The sequence below is a fragment of the Trachemys scripta genome, chromosome 19, assembly GCF_013100865.1.
Source record: "Trachemys scripta elegans isolate TJP31775 chromosome 19, CAS_Tse_1.0, whole genome shotgun sequence".
In the NCBI taxonomy this organism is placed as follows: domain Eukaryota; kingdom Metazoa; phylum Chordata; order Testudines; family Emydidae; genus Trachemys; species Trachemys scripta.
Window position 1 is genome coordinate 15,101,776 of NC_048316.1, and position 11,411 is coordinate 15,113,186.

Below are 11,411 nucleotides of genomic sequence, written 5' to 3' on the forward strand. Positions count from 1 at the left end.
CATTTTCTTTGAGGTAGATCCTGGGTTGCACTTAAATTCAAAAAGTGATCTTGTGCTTAAAAAGGTTGGAGACCACTGATCTAGACTCTTGCAAGTGCCATAGGCACTAATTACAACTGGTCATCTGACTGCTTTACCACCACAATGCCCCCCCCCCCCCCCTTTCTGTCTCGGTCATGTAGTTGCAACCTCAGTTCTGCATCCTAAAGTCTTAACTACAGGATTTTTGCCTGCTTCTAGATTGAGTATTGTACACGCATACTCCTCACTGTCAGAGCAGCTCTACTTCAGAGGTTAGTTACACCAACATTTAAAGTATAACATTTAGGACTCTTTCCCCTTTAAAAAAATTACTCATTCCCTTAGAGCCTTGGAGGTGCTAGGCCAAGAATCAGTTACAGGAAAATCACAGGTATTCTATACTAGAAATTGGAGTGAAGATAATTCTATTGCAGTGGTTTTCAACCTGGAGTCTGCAGTCTATATCTAGGGGTTCTGCAAAAGGTTGGCATTACCACTGAACAGGGGTTTTCAACCTGTGGTCTGCAGATCCTTGGGGGGGGGGCTACAGACTGCCTAAGATTTCAAAAGGGGTCTGCACCTCCACTTGAAATTTTGTAGGGGTCTGCAAGTGAAAAGAGGTTGAAAACTGCCGCTCTGTTACCATTCTACACTGAGAAATATACCATGCCTGAGGAAAGCTGCAGTCATTCTGGTGATGCATGGTTGTTACAGGCTCAGTGAAGACAGAAGGAACTTACTAAAAGATGGCAGAGGCATCCTTTGGCTTCAGGGGTAATTTAGTCAGTATCTGCTCTCACAGGAATAAAGTCCAGATTGTTCTCTTAGTTGTAGAATTAAAACAAACCCCAACCTTCTAGGCATCATGAATTAGCACCTTCTCCTTTAGAAAGCAACCGTTTAAATGCAACTTGACTCCATACAACTGTCATTTCTAATGCAAAGTGAGCAGTTGAAAAGCAATTTTCTGTAGAGGGGAAGGATGGGGCAGTGAAGTAAATTTGCAGAGATACGGCTCATGTTTGAACAATAAGCACAGAGTGGAAAGGGTTTTACTTTAGCCTGCTTTCAGGTTCTGCACGTTTCCTCCTAGCCCAGGGATGCTTAAAGAGGCGGTCAGAGGCGGCACAGGCAGGAATCCCAAATTTCTACTTAATTTTATATATAAACCATTTGCATCCTCTTTGATAAATAGCAAGTCTGGGGGTTGATCAACTTTGTCCTGCTGCACCTGAGGGAGAGTACCCATGGGCTTCAGTGGACTATTCTTGAAATAGAACGAACTGTCTCTAATGTCCTATATATAGCGCGTTTTTCAGTTAATTGTCATTTTCTTCATCGTCATCGTCCTCCTCTTCCTCCATCTCTGAGGTTTCTTCTGTCTCTTTCACCAACTGCTGAAAGTCTCCGGTCTCAGAATGCCACATGCACTTGATGGTCACTTTAAACTCTGCCATCTCATAGCCAAAGAGTTTCTGAAAGGGAGACAGGAACTTGTCACTCATACTGCTAGCTCTCACATTAAGTAACATCTTTAAAGTGGATTATGCCAAAACGGGGGAGGTAAGCAAGAGTCAAAGGGTGCATTTTAATACAAGGATAAGTTGTTCAACGTGAGATAGACCAAAAGCATGAAGCTATTTTAATGCAAACTTTTCCCTTCAAGCTCGATTAGCTGGATCCCTTCCTCAGTCCATGCCACTCTCAGGCAGCTATGATTTTACTGCTGGTTTCAAAATGCACGGTATAAAACTAGAATGCAAAGGCAGGATTCAAATCTCAACATGCAAGGCATTTAATTCTTTTAGCAATAGCGGGTGTATCATCCATCATCCTGGTCATTTCTCCGCGTGTTCTTAGAATTAACCAATACCTGTCTCAGCACAGGGTATTTCTCAAGTGATCAGCTGGACTCCTTCATTTGCATCTTGGGCTGTTCTTCCAGCTGGTCATTAATCCCCAGTCAAGTATTATTGCTTAGCAGCCAAAACAGCTCGTACGGATGCATATTACAACCCTAATCAACAGCAGCTTTGCATTATTAATAGCCAGAACTGGAGTTACTGGATTTGAGCACAAATAGTCTCATACGCTGAATTAAATTTACTGGCCACACTGGTTTGTAATGTCATGAAAGCTCCACGGGACTTGTTACTGGATGGAAATAGTGGCTGCCTGTGAACTACAGCTGCATAACTGCTGCTAATACGTTACTCACCAAGACACGAGCCTGTTCAGGGGTCAGAACATCCCCTTCCTTGCAGACTTCGTAATCGGAAAGCAGGGTCACGACTCCTGCAGGAACAGGGAGGAAGAAGGGGATCTAGTCAGGGGGATGAATACCACATGAGGTTAGAGCACACTGGAGCTGCTGGGGTAATCAGAGCTCCCAGCCTGGTTCTCTAGTGCTGGCAGCAGAGAGTAATGAAGCTTCAACTCGGCAGCACAATAAATGGGTTTGATTTTTACCTAGGCAGACAGTTCTGTGAGGAAATGTAATATAACGTAAGGCATGTATCAGTCGTTGAAATTGATATGCAATGTAAACCCACTTCAGCGACTAATCTCTTAGCAGGTGTTTGCTTCATACCTGTCCTCTCCCAAATGCTGAGTCCCCACGGCTCCCCCATTTTCATGCAATTACTAATTCAGGCTGATTCCTTTGACAGAAACAACAGGAGACTTCACACGACTGCCTGTGGCTTTGCCAAGGCATATAATGAAGTAAATAAATTACATTCTCCGTGAGAAATCCTTGTGACCTGCAGGTCAAGCCCAGCTGACTGATTTGAAAAACCCAGGCATATAGGAGATGGGGCTTTCAGCAGGTGCTTGGCTTATCCTGACCAGCTCTTAGAGACAAGAATATTATGATATAGAATAAACAATTCCAGTGCCAACCATAGGAGGAGGAAGGGGATTTCAATATTAGATATTCCCTGCTGAACATATGCTCTGACTTCTGCTTTCATCACCTAACACTCTCCCTACCAGGCTTTTCTGAATATATGCTGATCAAGAGGTTACCAACATTTATTAAATAAAAGCTAGTAAGTCTGGAATATTTTAGTGGCAGAGAGGGAATTATGATCAGATGCCCCAGCCAGCTCATATACCTTTTTTCAAAGCCGTTGGCAATCCCAGCTGCCGTAATTGAGGCTCCATGGAGTGGGGAAACTGCTCCAGGGGCCCTGTGTCCAGGCTCACTGTGAATGTTGCCTTGTTACCTGCACGGGCAAAGTCCACCTCTTTGAATTGAGAGAACCATCTGGGAGAGGGGGGAAGGAAACAAGAGTATTACTTATTCAAGAAACCTCCAGCTATAGAATAAACCTCATTTGGGATGGATCAATCTTGGAAGTCATCTATCCTACACCAACAGGTGCGGACATTGTGAAATCAGCATCTATGGGTTTTGTACTACTGCCCATCACTGCAGTATCCAAATACCTTCCATGTACAACAGATCAGCAGTAATAAAGCCCAGAGTTGTTTTGTTTTGTTTTTGCGGGGGAAAAGAGTGACTGAGGTTGTGAATGTTCTGTTGATGGTAAAAAAGCTCTACATGTCGGCAGGGTTGTCGTTTTCCCTGCTACCTCATTAAAGAAATGCATCCTTTTCAAGCTAGGTTTACAATTACCTCCTCCCCCCCAGCAAAATTCCTCTAATTAGCCTGGGTCCACAAGACGGATGACAGGCCAACTTACCAAGAGATGTTCTACTGTTTCCACAGTCACTCTGTCCTGCACAGGCCAGCAATACCAGAAGGTGATTTCTACTTGTGTCCATGTGTGTAGGTAACTCTTGGGGACTCTGGAAAGCTTTGCAGCTGTTTGACCCCACACTAACTTTACAGGTAAGTGCAAGTTATGTTAGAGCAGGGATCGGCAACCTTTGGCACTCAGTTCGCCAGGGTAAGCCCCCTGGCGGGCCAGGCCGGTTTGTTTACCTGCCATGTCTGCTGGTTTGGCAGATCACGGCTCCCACCGGCCGCAGTTCGCCACTCCAGGCCAATGGGGGCTGCGGGAAGCGGTGGCCAACACATCCCTTGGCCCGCACCGCTTCCCGCAGCCCCCATTGGCCTGGGACAGTGAACCGCGGCCAGTGGGAACCGCGATCGGCTGAACCTGCGGACGAGGCAGGTAAACAAACTGGCCCGACCCACCAGGAGGCTTACCCTGGCGGGCCACGTGCCAAAGGTTATTGATCCCTGTGTTAGAGCAGGAGATTCAGGAAAGGAAAAGTCCAGTCAGCTGTGTTTGTGGGGTGGTGGGCAGGAGATTGCTTAAGCAGTTGCTCACCCTATGGCATTAGATTTTACTCTTATGGAGGTTACCCAAGTTCCAATGGACAAGCGTAGTTCAACATCTCCAAGAAAGCAGCTATGTGCGTCAGAGTGTAGCACCTCCCATTCCCTTTTCAATCATGGCATAACCTGCTATAACTTCCCCCTGCCTTTCCCATCGCAACTCCAAAGGGAGGTATGCATAGAAGCATTTTAAGCTGAACATTGTCATGAGACCAGCATCAAGGAGAGCAAGAGAATTGCTGCCAATAGCGGCTTCTGTTTCAGCGAGGGAGAAGAGGCTCAGTATGAACTTCAGTTCTTTCTCAGTGAAGATGCAACACTGGTAGCAAGTATGCCATTAGACCGAAGCCCCTTTGTTACCTCCACAGATACTTACTCGTTCACATCTTCTTTGGTACGATTGGTGAACAGGAGACCGACTTCACCTCTTAGGTGTTTGCTGACCTGGAAGATAAGCAGTATGGGGAATTCAACAGAGCACTTAACCTGGGCCGTGCTGAAGCCCCCTAATAGCAAGGAGTTTACTCAGGAAGCCCAGATAATTCAGAGGACCCAACCCTTAAGATTTGCAGATCTTGATTAATCAGCTGCAACGTGTCTTGCAGCCCTTTGGTGCTGTGAGGAAGACTAAATTAAGAAGGACCGGATGTAGATGGCAAGTCTATTTCAGGAGACTTTTCCTCCTGACGTGAAACTTGTTCTGTGGCTGAAGGAAGCAGTGGCTTGGCAGGACATTCCAGATGTAAACTCTGGAGAAAGGAGTTTAGATTGTGGGAGGTGGAAAAGGGTATGAATCACTGGGGCCTAAGAAAGAATTAAGATCAAGATTCTCAGATGTTTCATGAGGAAAAGTCAGAGAAATCCCATTTGAAAAGTCACTATGATCTAGTCATAGAATTGCTGAAGAAGAAAAATGAGTTAAACAGAGAATTTTTGGACTCCTGTGAGAGCTCTTAGTATCTGAGTTTAGTTTTCGAACTGTAGTAAGAATTCCGTAGGGCTGAGGCTGCAAATTATTTTTGAAGCTTGGATGGATGAATTCAGACTGTTCACATACTGGCTGCAGTCCTCCTTCAGTGAGAGGCTAAAAAGATTTGAAGACACATCTACTGGTGGAGGTCCTTCGAGCTCTCCCAACAATTCTGCCTCCACAGCAAGAAGATTAAGCAGTATCGGCTGAGAGATGCCACTTGTATCTGCAACCCAGACCTTCAGGATTGAGTTGCTCTACTACTAGCAAGGAACGTCCCCAATAGGTATCTTGTGAGCAAGGCACGGTGATTTTACCCCTCACCCCCCAACACGCTGGAAGGAGGAGGGAAACGCTGCAACATCCTCGTGCACCCTTCCTTTGGTGAACTGATTAAAAGGACAAATTTCTTACTGTAGTGGAAGAACCTACGGTGAACAAAGCTACACTGACGTGAAGCTAACCACCACAAGAGTCAAAAGGGTGCCCACACTGGAAATGGGACTGATGTCAAAGGCAACTTGCCTAAAGATCTACATATCAGTGAAGGACTGGCTTTATCATCATCATTGTGGTAGTGCTTAGGTGCCCCAGTCGTGGACCAGGACCCCTTTGTGCTAGGTGCTGTACAAACACAGAGCAGAAAAATGGTCCCTGCCCCCAAAGAGCTGACAATCTAAATCAAGGGTCTCAAACTCAATTTACCTTAGGGCCAGTGCCAGTCCTCAAATCCTCCCAATGGCCAATAATATCACTGAAGATGGTATTCCCGCCACCTCCCAGCCCGTTTCCCACCCTTTTCCCTCGCTCCCTTGGACTCATGCCGCCCCGACTGACTCTGCCCGGCAACTAATGATGCCGCCTCCATGGCAGACTACTGATGCTATCTCTGTCTCTCTCCCCCAGCCAATGGGAGCTGCGGGGGCGGCGCCTGCAGCAGACAGCTGGCAGCATGGCTGTATGGGTCTCTCCTCCGCGGCAACAGCAGGGATAGGGAACAGCTTGCAGGGAGCCGAGCTGCCCGAGGTGAATGACACGTTGCCGAGTGCAACTCCTGGGAGGGTCCCAGGAGCAGCAGGATGGAGCAACGTTGGGGGGAGGGGCATGTGAATCTCTCCTGCCCGCTCCCTCCCACCCCCAGCCGGCAGCCTTGAGGGCCGGATGAAAGAACTTTTTAAAAAGTTTCCATGGGCCGCAGTGGGGAGGTTCTCGGGCTGGGACTCTGAGATCCCTGATCTAAGTATTTGAATCCCATTTACTGCAGATGGAAGAGTGTTGATCCATTCTGGCTCTCCAAAGCAATTCTTTATTTTCTCTTGAGATTTACAGAAAATAAGGCTGACTTCCAAAACATGCAAAAGCTATGGAAATCAGAACATACCTGGTGTAAGTTCTCCTTGTACTCATCAGCTGGCCCCCGTCCCAGTGCCACCATCATAACTTTGTTTTTCCCAAAGAAAATCCTATTAGAAAAAACAGGAAAAGAATCCATCATGATGGGCTCAATACATCTGCAGAATTGAATCAGGGATGAAGACGGGTTCTCAATCGGGGAGTCGCAGCCTCTCCCTTTTTAAGGGCTGGGGAAGGGGATCCCGAAACTTCTCTTTTGTAACCTAAGAATTAGGAAAGTTACTGTTCTGCCCCAAACAGGAGAGATGGACGGTGATAGGCATTGCAGCACTTTAGCTCTACATGCCAGTGCCTGAAAGCTGCCATGGAACACTGCCGCTTTTTAAATCCTAGAGTTAACCCCAGGACTGCAGCCACGAGCCCCAAGCTGGAAACTATCCTCTTGAGGGGTGGAAGAGAAGAAAATTCATAGAGCAATTCTAGCAGTTACCTCCCCCTCCCACAGAACTAAGTACAGTAATCTGTCTAAGATATGTATACACCTATAACACAATATTCATGATCAGTAGCCATGAGCGGAAGCAATCTCGGAGACTACTGCTCACCTGCTGTGCTTCCAGGCACTTCTGATATCCTTCAGCTTGTTGTTTCTCATGTTGGCGACAGAGAAGATAAAGAGGTATTTGTAGGTGTCCACACATTTCCGCAACTATAGGAAAACAAGATGTTGAGCAGTTATGGCAAACATCAGAGAAATCCCCATTGCATACCAATGCGTTTCTGCAACAGCTTAAACACAGAAGATGGGACGGAAGGATTGTTCAAAAATTCTATTCATGGCAACATCTCTAGCTCCCCAGCAATATCAGGCACTCCATGGAACTAACAACTATGATTTTGATGTGAGATTCTCTATTTGAACTAATCAACTGTAAATTTTTTTTTTGTACATTAAAATAAATTATAAAACACAGTATTTGCTAAACTCTCTCTCTCTCCCCAACGCTTAGCCAGTCGGCTATAGCCATCGTTCATCATTTGGCCCGTTCCTGCGCAACCGCGAAGGCTTGACGGCCCGAGAGTCCAACATCAGAACAGACTCAATGAACCCATGTAATAAGGGGTCTGCCTCTGGGCCGCCTCCACCCCTCAGTTAGTGGAATTTTACAACTGAGCCACCTGGAGAACAGCGTTTGCTGGAACATCTTGTGGCATCTTTGAGACATGCCCAAAAAGCGTAAGGTGCCGCCTGCGGACAATGGCCCAGTAGTCCGTAGACCCGAATGACCATAAACATCTGCATTACAGATGAAGTCATTCCACTTTATGCCCAATCTATGACGTTGACGTTGTGTGGAAAGCCTCCAGCTTTGCCCAGTCTGCGCGGCAGAGCGTCCATGTTTCGCAGCTGTACAACACTATGGGAAGGATGCAGCTCGAATAAATCCTGAACTTGGTTGTCATACTAAGATGATGTTGATTCCATATCCATTGTAAATGGCCCATGGCAGATGCTGCGATGCCAATCCGATGGAGAACCTCCGTGTGAGAATTGGAGGAGCTGATAAGTATAGAACCCAGATCGCAAAAGCTGGAAACTGATTCAACAGTTTCATTGTTCAAAGAGATTGGAGTTGCAGGAGGACCTGGTCTTAGATTTTGCAGTTTTGTCTTTGACCATGAAACATGGAAACCAATTTTAGCTAACTCCTCCTCCATATGCTGGAGTGCCTCACAAAACCTGTTGGGACTCTGTACGAAAAGAACAACGTCATCAGCGTAGTCAAGGTCTGTGAGTGAGATATCGCCGATCTCAATGCCTATGGACCTGACGGAATGCTGCATTATGAAATCCATTGCCCGACAAAAGAGTGCAGGGGCCACAATGCAACCCTGCCCAACACCAGATACCGATTTAAAAGGCACTGACATCCGGTTCCCCAGACGAACATGGGCAGTGGTTCCATTAAGAAGCTCTCTAATCAAGTCCAGCAAAGTGGTAGGGACACCTATGCCCTTTAAGGCCTTCCATAACGCGACACGGTCTACTGAATCAAATGCAGCCTTAAGATCAACATACACTATGTGCAGGTGCTTCTTGAACTCACAATGTATTTCTGACAATAAGCGAAGGACCAAAATGGCATCTAATGTGGATCTGTTCCTCGTAAAGCCTGACTGCTGGGGACAACGCTTCCAATGTAGCAAAGGCTCCAGGCGTGCCAGGAAAACATGTGCAAACACCTTCCCTGTAATGGAGAGCAAGGTGATGAGCCTGTAGTTCTTACATTCATTGCATGGTCCCTTGCCCTTATGGAGTTAGGTCACAATGCCGTCCTTCCAGGCGGTTGGCAGGGTTCCAGTTCTCCACACCAGACGAAAGATGGCCAGAAGTGAGTCAGCTAGAGGATCAATAGCACATTTTAGCAGCTCTGAGGGGATGCCATCAGCACCGTCTGCGTGTCCGTGTTTCAGTTTAGAGATGGCACACTTCACTTCATCCAATGTTCGTGCATGAGTACAAATGTCTGGATCCGGAACCACAGTGACTGCCAGATCAACCAGCTCTGAACAAGCGACAGCTGGAGGATGGTTCAGGACACTGTGAGAGAATGTCATCATCTGATTTACATGGATGGCCTTGGCTGTCGTTCAGGATGCGGTTTGTAGTGACTACCTCGACCGCTAAAGTGCAGTACACAACTCAACCATTAAGCCTACTGTCCTGCCCCTGATAGAAGCCAATACCTGAAGAGACGAAGAAGCCTCAGTAATATAGTTGTCAATTGTATGACCCACTACACAGACAGCACGACGAATTCTTTTATGACCCTTGTGGCACTCAGCTTAAGTCCTGAGGAAGTTTTACTGTATGCACAGTAATTTTTTTTTATAAGAAATTTAACAGATCTTTAATGAATTCATCTGACACAACAGTTGACCATTCTCAAAGTGCTTCTTTTCTTTATTTCTGGGGTCTAGTCAAATTGCCTCTGTGTGCCTCGGTTTCCCCACATCTGTAAAGCATGTAGTGAGACTTAGTCTGTGTAAATTATATTAAGAGCCTCACAGGAGGAAATGCTACAGAAGGGAAAGATCATATCTGTTTTTCTCCGATATAGAATGGAAAACTAAATGCAGCACCTTATGACATATGTTCTTACTTACCTCTTCTATTAAACTCTGTTTGACTTCTAAACCTTTCTTTGTGGTTTTTGTTAGGGAAACTGAAAGGAAGAAGAAGAGCTTCAGCATTATTGATAACTTGGACACTGCTTATGTAAAGTACAATTAAAAAGCACAGAAATGTGGCTGCCAAATACACTCTGGACATCAGCTTTAATGAACTCAAAGACTTTTGACTCATTTCTAGAAGACCATGTGCAACCTTCTAGCACTGATGCTTTGCTGGGAGCGCCCACATGGTTGTAGGATCAGGGTTTCCTTTACTAATTAAAACCATGAGCTACAAACCATCATTGAAATAAAACATTTCAGAGTTTCATATTACACTAACATGCAACAGCACATCTCCAGATATTTGCATCATCCCAGGTAAGAGGCAAGGAACTCATGAATAGAAAGTATAGTGTTACTGAGGCTGCCAAATTGGTTCTATAATTCCCAGACCAACTAACACAGCCTATTCTGCCTAATGTCGGCACACAACTCCCCCACCCCCAACCTCAGTAACAATGAGGAGTCTGGCACCTTAAAGACTAACAGATTTATTTGGGCATAAGTTTTCATGGGTAAAAAACCCACTTCTTCAGATGCATGGAGTGAAAATTACAGATACAGGCATAAATATATATACTGGCACATGAAGAGAAGGGAGTTACCTTACAAATGGAGAACCAGTGTTGACAAGGCCAATCCAGTCAGGGTGGATGTGGTCCACTCCCAATACCTGAGAAGGAGGTGTCACTACCACGAGAGGGAAAATTGCTTTTGTAGTGAAGGTAACTCCCTTCTCTTCATGTGCCAATATATATTTATGCCTGTATCTGTAATTTTCACTCCATGCATCTGAAGAAGTGGGTTTTTTACCCACGAAAGCTTATGCCCAAATAAATCTGTTAGTCTTGAAGGTGCTGCCGGACTCCTCCTTGTTTTGGTGGATACGGACTAACACGGCTACCCCGATACTCAGACCTCAGTGGCTCAGTAGCCAAACAATCAACATTACCCAAAAGAGCCACAGGAGTGTGAATTCGTTGTTTTGTGTGTGTGTGTATAAAAAACTCTCACAGCAAACTGCCTGGCCAAGTGTTCCACACTGGGTTTAGTACCATAGTAACAGTGGCTGTTAATTAAATCCGTGTTTTTATACCACGTGCTGCACGGAGCCGCGGGAGAGACATCCACGAGCCCCCGGCGGCTCCCGCGCCGCAGTATCACGGCGTTGCCGAGGGTGGAACAGACCCCACCGGGGGCCCCACCTCAGCGGGGCAGGGAAGCCGCCACCGAAACGCGAGCGGCCCTGCCGGGCCCAGCCTCCCGCCTGCACAGGGGCGCCGGGCGGGCGGTGGGGGGGGGGGGGGGGGGCCCCGGGGGGGGAAAGGGGGAATGGGGGGGGGGGGGGGTCACTCACTCTTCTTGTCGCGCTTGGATTTAGGCATGGCTCGCACGTTGCTGCCCCAGCTGAGCGCGCCAAGGACCCTGTGCGCCGCGAGGGCTGCCGGGATAGGAACCCCCTGGAGGTGCCCGAGGAGGTGCCTGACCAGAGCTGCCCTCGCTGGGGTAATCCCTTCCGCC

General features: G+C 46.8%; 1 protein-coding gene across 1 annotated transcript; it reads right to left on the reverse strand.

Annotated features, from left to right (window-relative positions):
• Nucleotides 1-883: 883 nt before the first annotated feature.
• MRTO4 (MRT4 homolog, ribosome maturation factor) lies at nucleotides 884-11,379 on the reverse strand. Its single transcript, XM_034753212.1, has 8 exons — nucleotides 11,248-11,379; nucleotides 9,822-9,880; nucleotides 7,259-7,362; nucleotides 6,682-6,763; nucleotides 4,707-4,774; nucleotides 3,138-3,289; nucleotides 2,240-2,316; nucleotides 884-1,496 (listed from the first exon to the last, which is right to left on the reverse strand). The coding sequence occupies exons 1-8, from the start codon at nucleotides 11,273-11,275 to the stop codon at nucleotides 1,341-1,343; spliced, it is 726 nt and encodes a 241-aa protein (XP_034609103.1). The 5' UTR covers nucleotides 11,276-11,379; the 3' UTR covers nucleotides 884-1,340.
• Between the last annotated feature and the right edge of the window lie 32 nt (nucleotides 11,380-11,411).